Source organism: Podarcis bocagei, assembly GCF_964188305.1.
Source record: "Podarcis bocagei genome assembly, chromosome: 12".
In the NCBI taxonomy this organism is placed as follows: domain Eukaryota; kingdom Metazoa; phylum Chordata; class Lepidosauria; order Squamata; family Lacertidae; genus Podarcis; species Podarcis bocagei.
Window position 1 is genome coordinate 30,844,486 of NC_138137.1, and position 15,585 is coordinate 30,860,070.

At 41.8% G+C, this 15,585-nt stretch overlaps 1 protein-coding gene and 1 long non-coding RNA gene across 9 annotated transcripts in view; both read right to left on the reverse strand.

Annotated features, from left to right (window-relative positions):
- The window catches only part of LOC308570267, a 38,047-nt gene extending 36,330 nt beyond the window's left edge, over window positions 1–1,717 (reverse strand). The window contains exon 1 of the long non-coding RNA XR_014001058.1: window positions 1,577–1,717. This is a non-coding gene — a long non-coding RNA (uncharacterized lncRNA). The remainder of the gene's footprint in view (window positions 1–1,576) is intronic.
- A 9,967-nt stretch (window positions 1,718–11,684) lies between these two features.
- PHF14 (PHD finger protein 14) overlaps window positions 11,685–15,585 on the reverse strand; it is a 128,203-nt gene continuing 124,302 nt past the window's right edge. For 7 of the 8 annotated variants that reach the window (XM_081164432.1, XM_081164437.1, XM_081164429.1 and 4 more), the window contains one exon: window positions 11,685–11,862. In XM_081164432.1, the coding sequence (XP_081020558.1) occupies window positions 11,791–11,862 (72 nt within the window). In that variant the 3' untranslated portion in view covers window positions 11,685–11,790. The remainder of the gene's footprint in view (window positions 11,863–15,585) is intronic. The other variant, XR_014000937.1, reaches the window with a different exon arrangement.

A 15,585-nucleotide genomic window follows, 5' to 3' on the forward strand; every position in this document is an offset into this window, starting at 1 on the left:
AAATAAAGTTGCCAGTTGTAAGTTATCTCATTTGTGGCCTCTCTTTTCCCTCACAGCCACTTCTATTACCCGGCCTGGCATAAATCACCTTGCTCTGGACACAAGGGTAAGGATATGGAGCCTTCCTCCTCATGAGGTAATCAATACCACTCCAAAGATAAGCTAGCCATCGAAAGGTGGCAGGGAAGTGTCAGCTCCCCCCCCCCACACACCTCAGGAGCTCTGCATATGTTGCCAAGGCAGTCCACTTTATTGCAGTTTACCTGACCCGGGAAGAGAAAGAAACAGCGCAGAGCCTGCTGACAGAGTCTGAGAGGCTACAAAGTGAGGGTTGCCACAGAAAACACCTTCTGCAGCTGCCTTTACCATTTTACACAAGCAAGCTGCATGGTGTGTGTTTTTTATTTGTGAGGCTGTGTGCCTCTGGCTGTGTACACACCACACTGAAAAGAGCATACCTCCCTCCACAAAGAATTCTGGGAAATATAGCTTATTAAGGAAGCTGAGGGTTATAGCTCTCTTGAAGGGTAAACTACATTTCCTGGGATTCTTTGAGGCGGCAGGTGCTTTAAATATATGGTGTGACCAGTGCTTTTTTTCCCCTAGAAAAAGAGGTGCCAGGACTCACCACAAACACCTCCCCTGTTCTCTCAGAATGCCAATTTAACCCACCTGAGAGGTGCCACAAGTTCTGGCTGAGGGGGGGAAAAAGCCCTGGGTGTGACCCTGAAGTAAGCCTGAGGGAAAACACCAAACATGTTACTGTAACCAAATAAAGTGTAGGCTCTCCCACCCTACCAAGGAAAATGCACATATTAACCCTCATAGCCCTATATGGCACTTTGTTAATTCACAAATGAGACTGGTGGCGTTTTCGTTCCACTTGGCCCATATTTTCCCTTCTAAAAAAAAGCAGATTAGGAGCATTAACTTTACAGAGACCTGATTTACACATAATGAGGTAGGAATAAGGAGGCAAGCCAAGTGGAATGTATCACTTTTCAGGTGGGGCTATAACCTTTGCACATTCAGTTCCTGGTGTCTCCAGGTAGGCCTGGACCAAGGCCCTGTTGGAAACTCTGGAAAGCGCCTGCCAGTCAGTGTAGGCTGCACTGAGCCAGATGGACCAATGGTCCTGTTCTGCAGAAGGCAAGCTTCCTACGCTCCCAGCGTTTCTGAATGCTTGTGGGGGGGGGGGCGGTGTGCGTAAACATTTTCCTGGAAGTAAAAAACCAACAAACTCTTTGCAGCAGGCATTGGACTGGGCTACAGCCTTCCTTCCTAATATACTAGTTTTTGGTGGAGATGGAGGTTTACATGAGGAAACAATCAAACTAACTACCCCACCTGCAATCCAGAGTGGTGCATGTTGGAGAGAAAGCTTTGGAAGGAAGATTCTTACTCTCACCCACCCTCATCCACCTTTAAATAAACATTCCCCATGAAAATGCTTAGGCTACAATGTTTCGCATGCACCTAGCTTTACAAATAAGTGAAGATTTTACTCAGAGTTGCAGCAAACAAGCTCCCACCAGTAAAATAAAGAAGAAGAAAAGGAATGACCTTGTTTCCTTACCAAAGAATCGTGCAGACAGAGGCAGTGGAAAATCTCATTTTAGAGAAATTCACCCACTTGGCTTTTCTACAGCTGCAAGCCATGCTGCAATTTCTTCAAGGAAGCTGAGATAGGGGAGAAGCAAAGGCTTCTGGGAGGAGAAAGGAAAGATCTCAGGTGAGAGCTGGTAGCAGTTAGTGTCCTCTGCAGGTGTTAAGGGATAAGAATTACTTTTAAGAGAAGACTCTGTATTCTACTTGTGTGATTCATAGTTATAATTTTACTGTATTGTGGATTTTTTTTTAATGGAGAGAGAGAGAGAGAGAGAGAGAGAGGGAGAGAAGGCAGCTACCACAAGCTCTAGACAGAAGTGACAGACTCAGCTGCCAGCAAAACATCCCTTCTTCCGTTTAAGGCAGAGTGGGTCACTGGTGTGGGGCTAGCATATTGAGTGCTCCATGGGGAATTACTCCCACTTGCCAAAGGGGTTTCGAGTCCTGCTAATGACAACTGGGTATATATCATCTCCCAACAGGGGTTAGCAATGCTGTTGACAAAAATGGTTGCCAGATTTGTGAAGTGTGAATCGTTGCATATGGTTTACGAAAGCATACAGGCACACACTTTTCAAAGTTTACAATCACTTCTTTTCAGAGCAGCAACCTTTGAGGACCTTAATTTTAAGTTAAAAAGATGCTTATGTAGACCTGAGTGGAGGAAATGCAGAATTTCATATAATTCCTGGGAATAAGCAAGGAAGATATCCTGGCATTGTGTAATATAAGCCCTTTCACATAATAACAAGTGGCTGAAAGAGAAGTATACAGTGGGGATGGGGAACCTGTGGTTCTCCAGATGTTGCAGGAATGCACGTGCCATAATCTCTGACCATTGGGCTATGCTGCCTGAGGCTGGTGGAGCCCAAACACATCTGGAGGGCCAAATGCTTCCTATCCTTGCAATATAGGCTCTTGCAAGGTGAGAAAACAGAGGCTTGTAAATTTATTGCTATTATTATTTCATAACACAAGCCTCTCAAAAAGCAACAACATAGCACCACTTTGAAATGACACAGGAGCCTCACTACCAAGTCCCTGCAACACGGAAAAAGAGTTGTGGTCTGCAGCCATTAAGATGCCACAGAACTCCACACATATCTTCCCTGTTGTTGGTGTGTTTGTGTGTGTGTGTTAAAAATTCTTCCCAGTACTTCTGTTCTTTTTACTTACTGGTGACAACTAGCTTTCTAACAAGGGTATTTTAGCAAAAGAAAGCAAGGACTACTTTATCTAATGTTCTTGCTCTTTGCCAATTACAAAGAGGGTTGCCAATAGTGGTAGAAGAAAATGGCTTGTGTGCAGGCGAAAATACTAAACTGTTCCTTACCTTATGTATGTAACTGAATATATCACATATCAGCTGCTTAGTAACTAATTTAACCCAGCCCCTCCCTCCTCAAAAGTGTGCATATATCAATATTTATATATGTTTCACATAGACTGTTTGGAAATTTATAGGTCTCTTGCCCTTTAACAGTTTAGTACAACGAGTCATTAAATCTATAAGTGTTAATTAATTGATAAATACCATTTGGGAAATAGCTGGACATGCATTCTGATGAGTCTGGATTGGAAGTGTCAGAAGATAAAGCTCTCAAATGAAGAGCTTTACTAAAATTAGAAGTGGTTGTACCAGAAACAGATAAAGGTCAGCTCCGTTTTTCTGTAGTGTAGATAAAGGGATGCTGTTAGGGGGACGGGGAGAAAAGGGAAAGAAACAACAGGGATGCAGCTCATAAGGGAACCGCAAGTCACTGAAGCTAAATTAATTTGTCTTTCTGATGGCTTTGCGTTCATGATGAGAAAATAAATTTTAAAATCGAGATATTCTGAAAGCCCCAGTCTATCACGCCTCTCCTGCAAGGCCCATCTAGGTGGGCAGCAATGCATGGCAATCTAAAAGTGCTAATTAAGGTATCCAGGCAACTCTCCATTGTCAGCCTTTCCCTCCTCCCTGAAACACACTAAGTTAACCATTTAATTTTTAGGACTAATAAGCATGAAGTGCAGTGACATTTCTAATTGTTACTCTGATATTTGGGAGTTGCTGAGCTGCTCCAATGTGGCTGTTAATCTAGTGAAAAGCTTACAGCCAAGCCAACTGAAATGAGAATTTCTTCAGCCCCTCACACAAATATGAACAGGAGGACAGGACTTTATCCAGACATTACCGGGCGCTTAGGCAAATGTGGTGTGGTGCTGCAAGCCAAGTTCCTATCGAGGTGACATGCCAGACCGTGATACCTGTCTACTATGATTCTCTAGGAATAAAGTGATTTCAGTGCAGAACCAGAGGAAGGGATAAACCCTGCAGGGTTTGGCCACAGGTGCTTGTCAGGGAGTGCAAGTCAAAAACATCTCTTCAGCTGCCACCTTGTAAAGGCGCGACTAGAGCACCATTTGGGCATTTGCTTTCATGTGATCAGTCCAGCATCCTGTACAGTGGTACCTCGGGTTAAGTACTTAATTTGTTCCAGAGGTCCATTCTTAACCCGAAGCACCACTTTATCTAATGGGGCCTCCTGCTTCTGCCGCGATGCCAGAGCACGATTTCTGTTCTCATCCTGAAGCAAAGTTCTTAACCCGAGGTACTATTTCTGGGTTAGTGGAGTCTGTAACCTGAAGCGTATGCAACCTGAAGCCTATGTAACCCGCGGTACCACTGTACTCACTGCGGCCAGTCAGATGCCTGTGGGAAACTCCCAAGCAGGACTTGTGCACAAAAGCACTCTCCCCTCCTGCCATTTCCAGGACCATTACTGTCTCCAACCATGGATGTGGAGCATAGATGTCATAGCTAGTAGCCATTAAGAGCCTTATCCTCCGTGAATTAGTCTAATGCTCTTTTAAAGCTGCCCAACTTGGTACCCATCACAGCTTCTTGTGGGAGTGAATGCCATTGCTTAACTATGTTATGAAGAAGTACTTTCTTTTATCTGCTTGGAATCCCCCAACATTCAGCTTCTTGGGATGCCCTGAATTCTAGTGTCATGATGAGGAAGAAAAACTTTTATCTACTCCATGTTACGCACCTCTAAACTAAGACGTTCCCAAATGCTGCAATCTTTCCTCATAGAGGAGTTGCTCCACCACACTCTTTATCATTTGGGTTGAAATGATGCAAGATCTGTTGATGGTGCTACCTTAAAGCAAATCAAAGGAGTCCCAGGATCAAAGGAAGAGTTGGCTCTGGAAGAGGCTGGGAACTTCTCCCACTGGATCAAGCTCTTAAGTCATTTACATTGGAAACAAGTGAGAGAGGAAAACATACCTAGATGAGCTCTGTCTGTTGTTGGTGACCACACATAGTCTTGTGAAAGCACTGCAGGCATGCCAGTCGGGAAAGTGAGAGGAATTGCTGCTAATGAGTCGTTTGTAATAACTGTTACATTTTACCAGTCATTATATTTTGCACACTCTTCAATACCACCTTGGTGTCATGTTGACACAATGGGCAATCTACAAATAGTATAGATAAATAAAATCCCCATCACCTGGCCCACCATGTTCCACATATTGCAATGGGGTGTATGTGAGTCTGGAGAGCTTGCTTTCCCCATGTGATTTAAAATCCTGAAATCTGCCTTGGAGGTCCTGGGATGGGCCTCACAGTCCTGGAATTCACTTCCAAATGAATTACCATTCGCCCCCACAGTAGAACCTTACAAATGGGGCTTCACAACTTCTGTCTTCGGCACCATCTTTCTCTAAGAGAGTAAATGGGGTTATGCAATTCAGGGTGGCTTTCTCATAGTAATGGATACCTTTCTGCAGAGTCTAATATAGGAGTGTGGGAACTTAGCCACACACACACCCCGGATGCTCCCAGAGTACAACTACAATAATCTCCAAACATTGCCATGTTGTCTAGGGCTGATGAGAGTTGCAGTACAGCCTTATCTGGAGGATTTTCCACCCCGGCCTAACATATCATTCTGCATTTTCTTCTGTGCAAGTCACTTTGTGGGGATATGGCCCTGAAATGTTGACCTCCTTCTTCTTTGGGCTGGAATAACAGATGGGCAAACTAGAGACATGGCTACGGACTCAAATTTGCAGGGACCGCAACACCTCTGAAGAAACAGGAGGCCCTGTACAAAATCTCAGCTGAGGCAATCCTGTTAAGCAAATAAGTGTTGGATATAACTCTATAGTTCAGGTACTTTTCATATTGAAATAGATGTGAAAATTATCACCATAGGTAGAACTATATGTTTTAACAAACAAATTATGATTTTTTAAAAGAATTACTTAGTATTACAGTAAGCATTTTAAATAAAAGCACAAAAACTATTTCATTCTCTTTTCAGAACTGTCACTTTTGGTGTTTTGCCGTTTTTAATTTCCTTCATTTTCTTAAAATCCTCTTTCCACTTGGCTTTTGCACATTTCCCCCTTTCTCTCACTTTTCCCCCTAAATGGCTGTTCCGCAGATGAAGGCAGGAAGACAAATTATTCTCAAGGCAGAGTTTCTCTGTCAGCAATTTGCGCAGTGAATCCTGCTTGTGATTAATGCTAAATGCAGACATGGCATTATAAAAATAAAATAAAAGAGGGAGTAATTACCAGAAGCAGTCCTTGGAGATGCAAAGACTACATTTGTATCTCTGCGCATTTAAGTGGCAGGACTTGGGTGGGCATTTTATCACATTTAGTTCGTACCCTTAAAACAATGTCAGAGTGAATCTGCGCTCAGGCCAAACTCATTGGGAAGTAGCAAATACGGAGACATGAACTAATATGAGCAATTTATTTTTAAAAAGGGGGGGGGGAGCAAGCAAAACTCAATCTCAAACGTGTCTCATTTCTTCTTAATAAGCATATAAATGGACTGATTTTCCAAGACACAAAATGCCCTATAGAATTATATGATCTGGATCATCTAACAAAGCCCTAAAATGTGTCTCATGCATTAATAGAATGGGGGGGGGGGAGAGATATTTGTGGATGGAATATAGCATAAAAGGCCCTTATTTGCCATTTGTGGCTGCTGATCAGGTTCCAGCATCAAAACTGATTTTCAGTGCCACATTTAACCTCAAAGACCTATGAGGGCACTTTGATTCAAGCATGTCCAGTGTCTTTTGTAGGCTGCTAAGCAGCTACAAAAATATTTGGGATCAAGGATGAGGTTGAATTGAGCCTCAACATCTCTTTCTCCAAAATTAAGCACTATGGCAGTAACAGGCAACCTCCAGGTGCAATTTAGCTCACCTTCCCCTTTGGCTCTCCAGGCCATCTTGGCTCGTGAGGCTGTTTCAGCCAAGCTACACTTTCCTGCTCAACACTTCACCAGAGCTGTAGCTAGGTGATCTTGCACTCCTGGCAGAACCACCCAGATTGCGCCCCCTAGCCAGGGACAAATTAGTTCTTCTTTCCACCCCTTTACAACCCCCCCTCCACCCATTCAATTCACCCTCTATTAGAAACTATTTCTTATGAGGCAATAATCAATATTTTTATTTATAGACATATTTATTGTCATATTTTTAGCCGATTTTGTGCCCCCCCGGCGGAGGCCACCTCACCACCCCCTAGCTACGGCTCTGGACGTCCCGTTAAGATAGGACATCAGGTGTGGGGCAGGTAAAGATGTGGCTATGCTAAAAGAAGGGTTCCAAAGCCCTGTGGAGGACAGGGGTCTAAAGGAGTAATCGAGGGTAATGGAGGAAAAGCAGGGGGTTGGGTAATGGAGTCAGAACCCAGGTCGTGGCTGGCTAAGTGATTTTAGGCAGAGTGGATCTAGGGAGACAGAACAAAAAAACCAGCTCTGGGAATCCAGCTCCTATTCCATTTTAGATAAATGTCTTAAAGCAAATTCCAGCACTGATTGTGTTGGGGAAGTTTTGTTCCTCATTTCCTATGTCTAGTATGAATTGTGTGCTTGTTTGTAGACTAGGCCAATTCAGGGCTACTAAGTCTCAAGATGTGCCTTTTGCGTGGTAGAAAAGTTAACCTCTTGAAAAGGATTTTGGAGTAGGCAGCCACTGGATTTCATGGAAGTGGCTCCCTGAGTCGATTTATTTCCCTGCACTCTCTTGTTCCTCCTGTCTAAAAATAATAGGCATACCAATTGCGGCCAGCTTGAGGAGCTCTCCTAGGAATGCCATTAAATATCAGAATGAATAGCATAACAAATAGCTCAGTGCATATAAAGTTTTTTAAAATTATAGTATTTACTAGCAGTTATGAGCAGTGCCCACATGAATACCATCCCCCCATAAGATAGCATGTTTCTTTACTAGGAAGTTAGATTATATCTACATCGCTTTGTGAAGCTAAGAATAGATATTTTTTTTTAAAAAAACCCCAGTAATAGGTAGACGAGATAATTAAAATCCTGCAAGTTACTTATGGCAGTTACTTAACTAGGTTTTCATTGTGTGCCATTCATATAGGTGAATTTTAGTTACTCAACAACTGTCATTAATATTAGCAATCATAAGCTATAGAACATGGTATGGGAACATGGTATGGCTTCAATTGTAAACAGGGTCCTGTGTCATCTGGTCAGATCAGGAGTAGCTAACACCATGATATCCAAATCTTGTTGGACTACAGTTCCCTTCACTGCTGACCATTAGCCATCCTGGCTGGGTCTGATGGGAACTGGAGTCCAACAACACGTGGGCCACAGCTTATTTAGCTACCCCAGGATTAGATGCAGCGTTAGAAATATTGAAATCCCAACCCTCATGTGCGTGATAGAAGTTTATAACATTAGGCATGGCATAAAGAATGCGGGCTGACTCTTCTGGCACAGGAGGAGCTGATGGCCATCAACTTGAATGGCTTAGAAAGAGGGTTAGACAAATTCATGAAGATAAAGGCTACCAGCACCTTTCAAGCTCTGACGGCTATACTCTACATCCATGGTTGGAGGTAGGATACATCTGAATGGCAGCTGCTGGAAACCACAGGATGGGAGTGTGTCCTGCTTCTGAGTTTCCCCCAGGCATCTGGTTGGCCACTGTGAGTACATGATGTTGGACTAAACGGGCCATCGGCCTGATCCAGTAGGCTCCTTTTATGTAGACACAGCCCCTTAGACTCGAGAATACAACTTGAGGGCAGTTAAGTGGGCAGCAGTTGCTTCAGCCAATCACCCACTTCCAATAGTCTGTTGTGTAGTGGGATGTATTGCTCTTTTTGCGATACTAGTGAAGGCCGAGCTCATTCTGGATGTGCCCAAGAAAACGCTGGAGAAAAGACAGTGTAAGACTCCCAATCAAGTAGGAGAGATAGCTCAAGCTTACACTAAAGATCATTTTGGACCATCTCCATCCCTCCTTATAAAGGTAAAGGGATCCCTGACCATTAGGTCCAGTCATGGCCAACTCTGTGGTTGCGGTGCTCATCTCGCTTTATTGGCCAAGGGAGCTGGCGTACAGCTTCTGGGTCATGTGGCCAGCATGACTAATCTGCTTTTGGCGAACCAGAGCAGTGCACGGAAACACCGTTTACCTTCCCACTGGAGTGGTACCTATTTATCTACTTGCACTTCGTGCTTTCGAACTGCTAGGTTGGCAGGAGCAGGGACCGAGCAATGGGAGCTCACCCCGTTGTGGGGATTCGAACCGCCGACCTTCTGATCGGCAAGTCCTAGGCTCTGTGGTTTAACCCACAGTGCCACTTGCATCCCTATCCCTCCTTATACAAGTAGATTAAACTACATAAATGTATATGAAAGCGAGCAAAAATAAATATCTTTTATCTTTGCAGATCCATCGTCAATCCATCAAGGGCAATGCATTTAGTTAAAATGATATGAAACCATGATTATGATATGCCGGCGATGTATACCACTGACATTGAGCCCCAGCCAGAAAGAACTGCTCTAGGGGGGGGGTGGGAGGGTTGTATTTAAATTGTCTTCTTCATTGATTCACTGCATGTTTACCATGCTTCTTTTGTGAAAGGGCCGTGATGAGACAAAGCAGAGCAAAACCTAGATTAAGCATTAAACCTATTATAGTCTTAGCTAAATAGCATTTTACTTTATATAAGGATGCTGCTATATGCCATCTTTAAAATAAAGTAAATCCCCCAACTGTTTAGCATTCTGGAGGTGTAAATAGGAGTTTTAAACTAAGTATCAAATATGAACCTTTTCAGACATTATGTGGTGATAGCTGTGTTATTATGAGCCTAATGATATCTACTGCACACAAGAACACATAGGTGTCATGCTGAGAAACCAATGATCTGGTTCTCATTTTGACTGCGGGCAAAGAATCTCTCATCAAAGCTATAAATTTCATGAGTCTGTTCCCAAATTTAAAACCCTTAAGGAAATGGCTTTTATGGTTCAGTGGTTTTAAAGGGTTGTTCATACTTGGCTTTGTAACAAGGAAATTAATCGTTCTAAAACAAATCAGAATTATGCCGTAGTTGCATGCATTTTCATGCTGTTGCCTTCAGCATTTTGCTGCTTTTCCCAGAGAACAGCGCTGCAGAACCCACACCGAATTCACCACGGGGAAATATTTATGGCCTGCAATGATGGCACACCAGAGCCATTTGGATAGGTAACAGAACTTGTTCAGTCATTGGTATGTAAAAATTGTTTTCTTTAGGTGAATGGGAAATGGAGTCAGTTTCTAATCAACCTTCACTTTTCATAGTATGAAACTCATGCAAGCTGGTAGTCCCTTTCCACCTGACGCAGGAGCGAACTAAAGTAACAGGAATAAGTATAGCATTTTCCCAGGGACCCAGGACAAAGACAGAAGTTAAAATAAACAATTCAGATTGCCCCTTTTCTCTTGGATGACTGGTCTTTTCAAATAATTTGCAAACAAATGCAAATTGGCTTGTGAAATATATTGCTACAAGTGATCGATTTCCCTTTTTTAACAGATGCATTATAAGTAGCAACATTTACGTATCAATTTCATCTTGATGTCGATGTCTGGAATCCTAAAACCACATTTCTTCAAGGGCTGGGCCATGTCCAAATAATATACACTGAATTAATACTAACTCATGCTAAATTATGAAACAGTAAAGAAACAGATATAATAAACAGTGAAGATGGGGAAGATTGGGCCTGGAGGATATAAACGTGGCCCTCTGTGCACCTCTATCTGCCTCCCATAACTCTCCTCTGGCCACACACTCTCCCTGGGTCACACACATCACATCAGGTGAACACCAGTAGTTGGGAGCACATAGAAATAGGGGGATTTATCTGGCTGACCCTGGATGAAAATACAATGTGGTACCTTGCTGGACCTTTGTGTGATTTTTGATTAACAGGTTTTATTAGCATACTTGTTGCTAGAAGGAAACAAAGAATGATAGAACCATAAAGCACACTCCACAGTGAGAAGATGTATGCATGTTCAATCAATAAACTTCAAAAAGGAAAAAAGGGGGGTTATGAATATGCAAATTTAATCAATAGATTAAAGTAAACTAAAAATCTGACTATCAATTAAAATTTGTTAACATTCAGTTACGGCCCTACTAAAAAACTCAAAGCTACACACGAAAGAGAGTGCTTTGCAGATCAGGTTTCCTTATATAAAGTAAGGATAGATCAAATGAAACATTTTCTAAGCTAAGGGATAAATAAATGCTAGGTAGATCATGAAAGGAAGAACGGGGAAGCTGCAACACTCCACGTAAGAGCAGATAACTGACAGTGGAGAATCCGGTTCATGCTATGAAAATGCCAAGTATTTGGAATGGATCAAAAGATACACAGATTTTGCCCAGTTTTTTTCACAATCAAGAGAAACTGGTTGCCCTTCCTATTTATTAATTTTAGTTCATATATTTCTGTATGTTTTGTAATTACATACTTATTCAAATTCCTAAGTAGCAAAGCCATGCATCAATGCTGAGGGATATTTGGCCTTTCAGGAGTTACATTAAATAATGCAGTGAAGAATTTCAACAACTTTGCATAGCAAAAATTAACAGTAATGAGAACTCTGCTCTTCCGCTCATAACTCCAAAGCTTTTATACACTTCATAGTTTTTTCCCTTGTGCTGAAAATTCATGTTTTCATATAACCATAAATGTCACCAAGACCCAATTAAACAATTCCCCAGTGCAATGTATATTTTATTTTCCTGTGTCATTTATTGACAACATTCTGTAATTTTTACAATGGGACACTTTAATCACTGTGGCACGACTTGAAAGTATTTCCAAGAGGAAATAAATTTCTATTTTTTTGAATTTTTCTGCTCCATGTTTGACTCTTGAGGTGAATTTTCTTCTGCTTCATTTTCATCCTCCTGCAAAACAAAAAATGAGATCTTTTATGAACCTTTAAAAGAAAAATGCATTACTCCTTGCTGCCTATATACGCAATATACCTTTCTGGGCAAGTTTGTAGAACCTACGATCCTTATTCACTTACTGATTCCTGCAAATTTATAGGCCAAGTTTCAACTCTGCAGTTCTCAAAGCAATGTCGAATAAAAGTTAAACAACAAAATTATAAATATAAGCAATAAAATAATGAAACAAATAAAACCAACATGCAGCACTATAAAATCAACAGAACAATGACAAAAAGACAAGAACAAAAACATTCTGGCAGAATATATTTTTCCTTGTACTCTAAAGGAGTGAACATTGGTTGCTGTTTGGTTGCTCTGAGAAACCGCTCCATTATCATGAACGCCTTATGTTAAGTGACCATCTTCCCCATGGAACCGGTAATAGGGCATTGTCACAAGAGAACAGGTGTGCCTTCAAATATCCTGGACCCAGGTCACAATTAGCACTTTGAATCTAGAAGCCAGTGGAACTCTGGAAGAATTGGTCTTACAAGCTCTAGAATATGGTCCCAGATAACTCTGAAAATTCAAATGGCCCAAAATGGTCAACAGTAGCTCCTTTAAGGGTGCATTATAGTAGTCAAGACAAGATGTTGCCAGAGCATGCAAAAGGAAGGTCCTTATCTAAGAACAACACCGATGGGACACTGATGAAGCTGGTGAAACTGCTCCTACCTACAGCCACTATTGGAGCATCCAGAAGTAGAAACTGGCAAGTGGCCTGATGCTCACCTGTAAATCACTTAGGTCCTTCTAGCATTCCACAATGGGAGATGTGAATGCCAAGGAATGCTTGAAAGGGTCCGAACCTATGCTAGCCCTGCACAGAAGTCTTCTTTCCCTTATGGAAGAAAAGCTTCACCTTGGAGAAGAATTGGCAAGTGGTAGAAGTTCCATCAAGCCTCTCCTCCAGGTAAGTGAGGCACACAGAAACGTTTGGTGCTGGGAATCATTGGGATTGTACTTCACCCCCATGAATTCTGATGGCAAAATATACAAGAAGTGTGATTTCCCTGAAGGAGAGGCCCACCAGGTTTCCCTTTCTTCATCAGAGCCTTTTGCTACCTGATACTCTGTTTCCTTACCCTTTCCTTATCCATGAGGTTGGAAATTCCACCCTCGTTTGGCCAGGACACTCCATGTTTACACCAGCTTTACGATCCCCACCTATGCAGAGCTCTTTCCCTTGCAAGGCTTAACTTCTTACTGTCTGCAGTTCTGCAAGGTGGATTCTCGAAAATCCTATACTGTGAAAGATACTGCCCTTGTGGCACAAAACAGGTCAAATCCATCACACATGTTTTATTTTATGGCCCATTTTATGCAAAAAAAATATGATAAGTGCTTGGCCCCCTTATTGAAGGAGGGGATTTATCGCACTGACTCTTCCAGGGTGTCTTATATGCTGAACAATTGTATTAATGACGTTGTGGAGAATGTGGCAAGATTTTTGAGTGGCGCTATTAAATTACATCACCATAGGTCCTAAGAGCCATTTTCGTACCTCACAATGTCTGGATAGTTTTATCCTAAAGTATCTCCTACTATGTTTCATTAACTGTGTTGTGTTTTGATCCATGTATACGATGCACTTTTCCTATGCCAATAAAGGAGATTGATAGATTGATAATCCATGAAGCATACTAGCTCAGGATCACCCCTAAATTGCAAATATTTTCTTTCATGGGGTAAAAACCCAGTCATGACAAATAGAGGCACTACTTTCCTGGTTTCCAACCACAAGTCTTAACTGGATTGAGTTTTGCCCTCATCCAGTCCATTAGTCACTCCAGAAAGCATAGAGTCCTCACTGCTACATCTGATGAGGAAGGAGAGTTGGGTGTCACCAGTATATTGCTTACATCTCGCCCTATGATGCCAAACCATTTCCTCAATTGCTAACACCGCACTTCACAATTCCAGACAGTCGCTGCCACTGAGTTCAACATTCATTCTCCAGCACCACTTCTTGAAATCTCACTGTGATGTAAGAACAGAATCGCAGCAAAACAGTTTCTTCCAACACATCCAGGTGATTGAGAAGAAAATGAATGGCAGCATGAAAGCCACTGAGAGGTAAAGAAAGAAATTGTCCGCTGGAGTGACCAAAGCACTCAGACCCAAAACACGACTAAAAGCTAGATTGAAATGAATCCAGAAAAGCCTGGTCAAAAGTGGCCTACAAATTGGATCCAGAAAAGTTTAAAAACAAAATGAAGAAACCAAGAGTGTTGCAGCAGCTGTAAATTGGCATTTTTTTCTTCACCAAGGAGGCATTTGCTATCATCTAGACCACAGCTTTCCAAACTTTTCATGTTGGTGACATACTTTTTAGACACGCATCATTTCGTGACACAGTAATTCAGTTTTACTAGCAAAGCGGATTTGACCAAACTGTGGGAGGCAGTGGAAGACAAAAGTGCCTGGCGTGCTCTGGTCCATGGGGTCATGAAGAGTCAGACACGACTAAACGACTAAACAGCACAGCAGCAAAGCGGAGGTTAAACTAACCCCTTTCCGGCCACGGGAGGAGTGGGGAGCGTTTGCACAACACACCTACACACTGCAGTCAACACACTAACATGTCGCGACACACAGTTTGGAAAGCTCTGATCTAGACCAAGGCCACCACTCACTTGTGACAAACTGCTACTAGCTAGGAGAGTGGGGGCTGAGCAGGCATTGATTCCAGTAGCATTTACAACATATTCACAATTAACCTTCCCAGAAAATGTAAATGCTAACATTTCTACATTCTTGTATCATTTAGTTGTTGCCTATTTTATGCTTAAGATCAATTCATTTATTAGTTATTTTTGAGAAATTCCAGAAGAGGAAATCTGGTAAAGCATTAAATGAAAAAGACAACATTTGACATACCTCCTGAGACACTGACTAGCTGTTTTCTGTGCATAGTTTTTAAAATGCAAGAACCACCCTTGTACTTAAAATGTAGCACTGAACAGCATCTGCCACTGGGAAAGAGGTGTTTCATTTTTTGGAGACCAGATATGTTTTCTTCACCATTTGATAAAAGACAATAAATTTAACTTCAGAGACACTTTATGTGCTGCAGCATCGTATTTTTGTCCCATCTAGCAAGGTTTCTTGACAGGTCTGCCAATTTTCCAATTACTTGTACTGCCATATGTTATCTGAAGATCAGTCAGGTCTAAAATAGGAAACATGAGCATGTCAGGCAACAGCATGCTTACAATATTCTACAGCTTCAGCTCTAGGAGTTGCGCCCATAATTCATGGCAAGCTTCTCTGGAACATCCTGAATGAATGAAGTGACATCACAATGGCAGCATCCATGGGCATGAATAGTACCTTATACCCAATGCTAAGTGATGACCTCTAAAGAATTAACTGTGGAAGCCAGAACACAAAATTCAGGCAACTCCTCATAAACACTCTTTATGATAAAGAGATTGTGGCTGCATTAATTGTGCACATTGTTCTATTTGAATTTTTAAACACTGATGCAGGCTATAAAAATACCTATTTGAATGCTATAATTAGAACAAGGTGTGAATGAGTTATGATGAACCAACACAGACTAAGCAGTAAATCAAAACCTTTTAAAGTGTCTCTTCACTACCCATAATATTAGCATAAATCTGCATTACGTTGTTCTCAAAATCATTACAATATAGTATCTATCTACTTAAA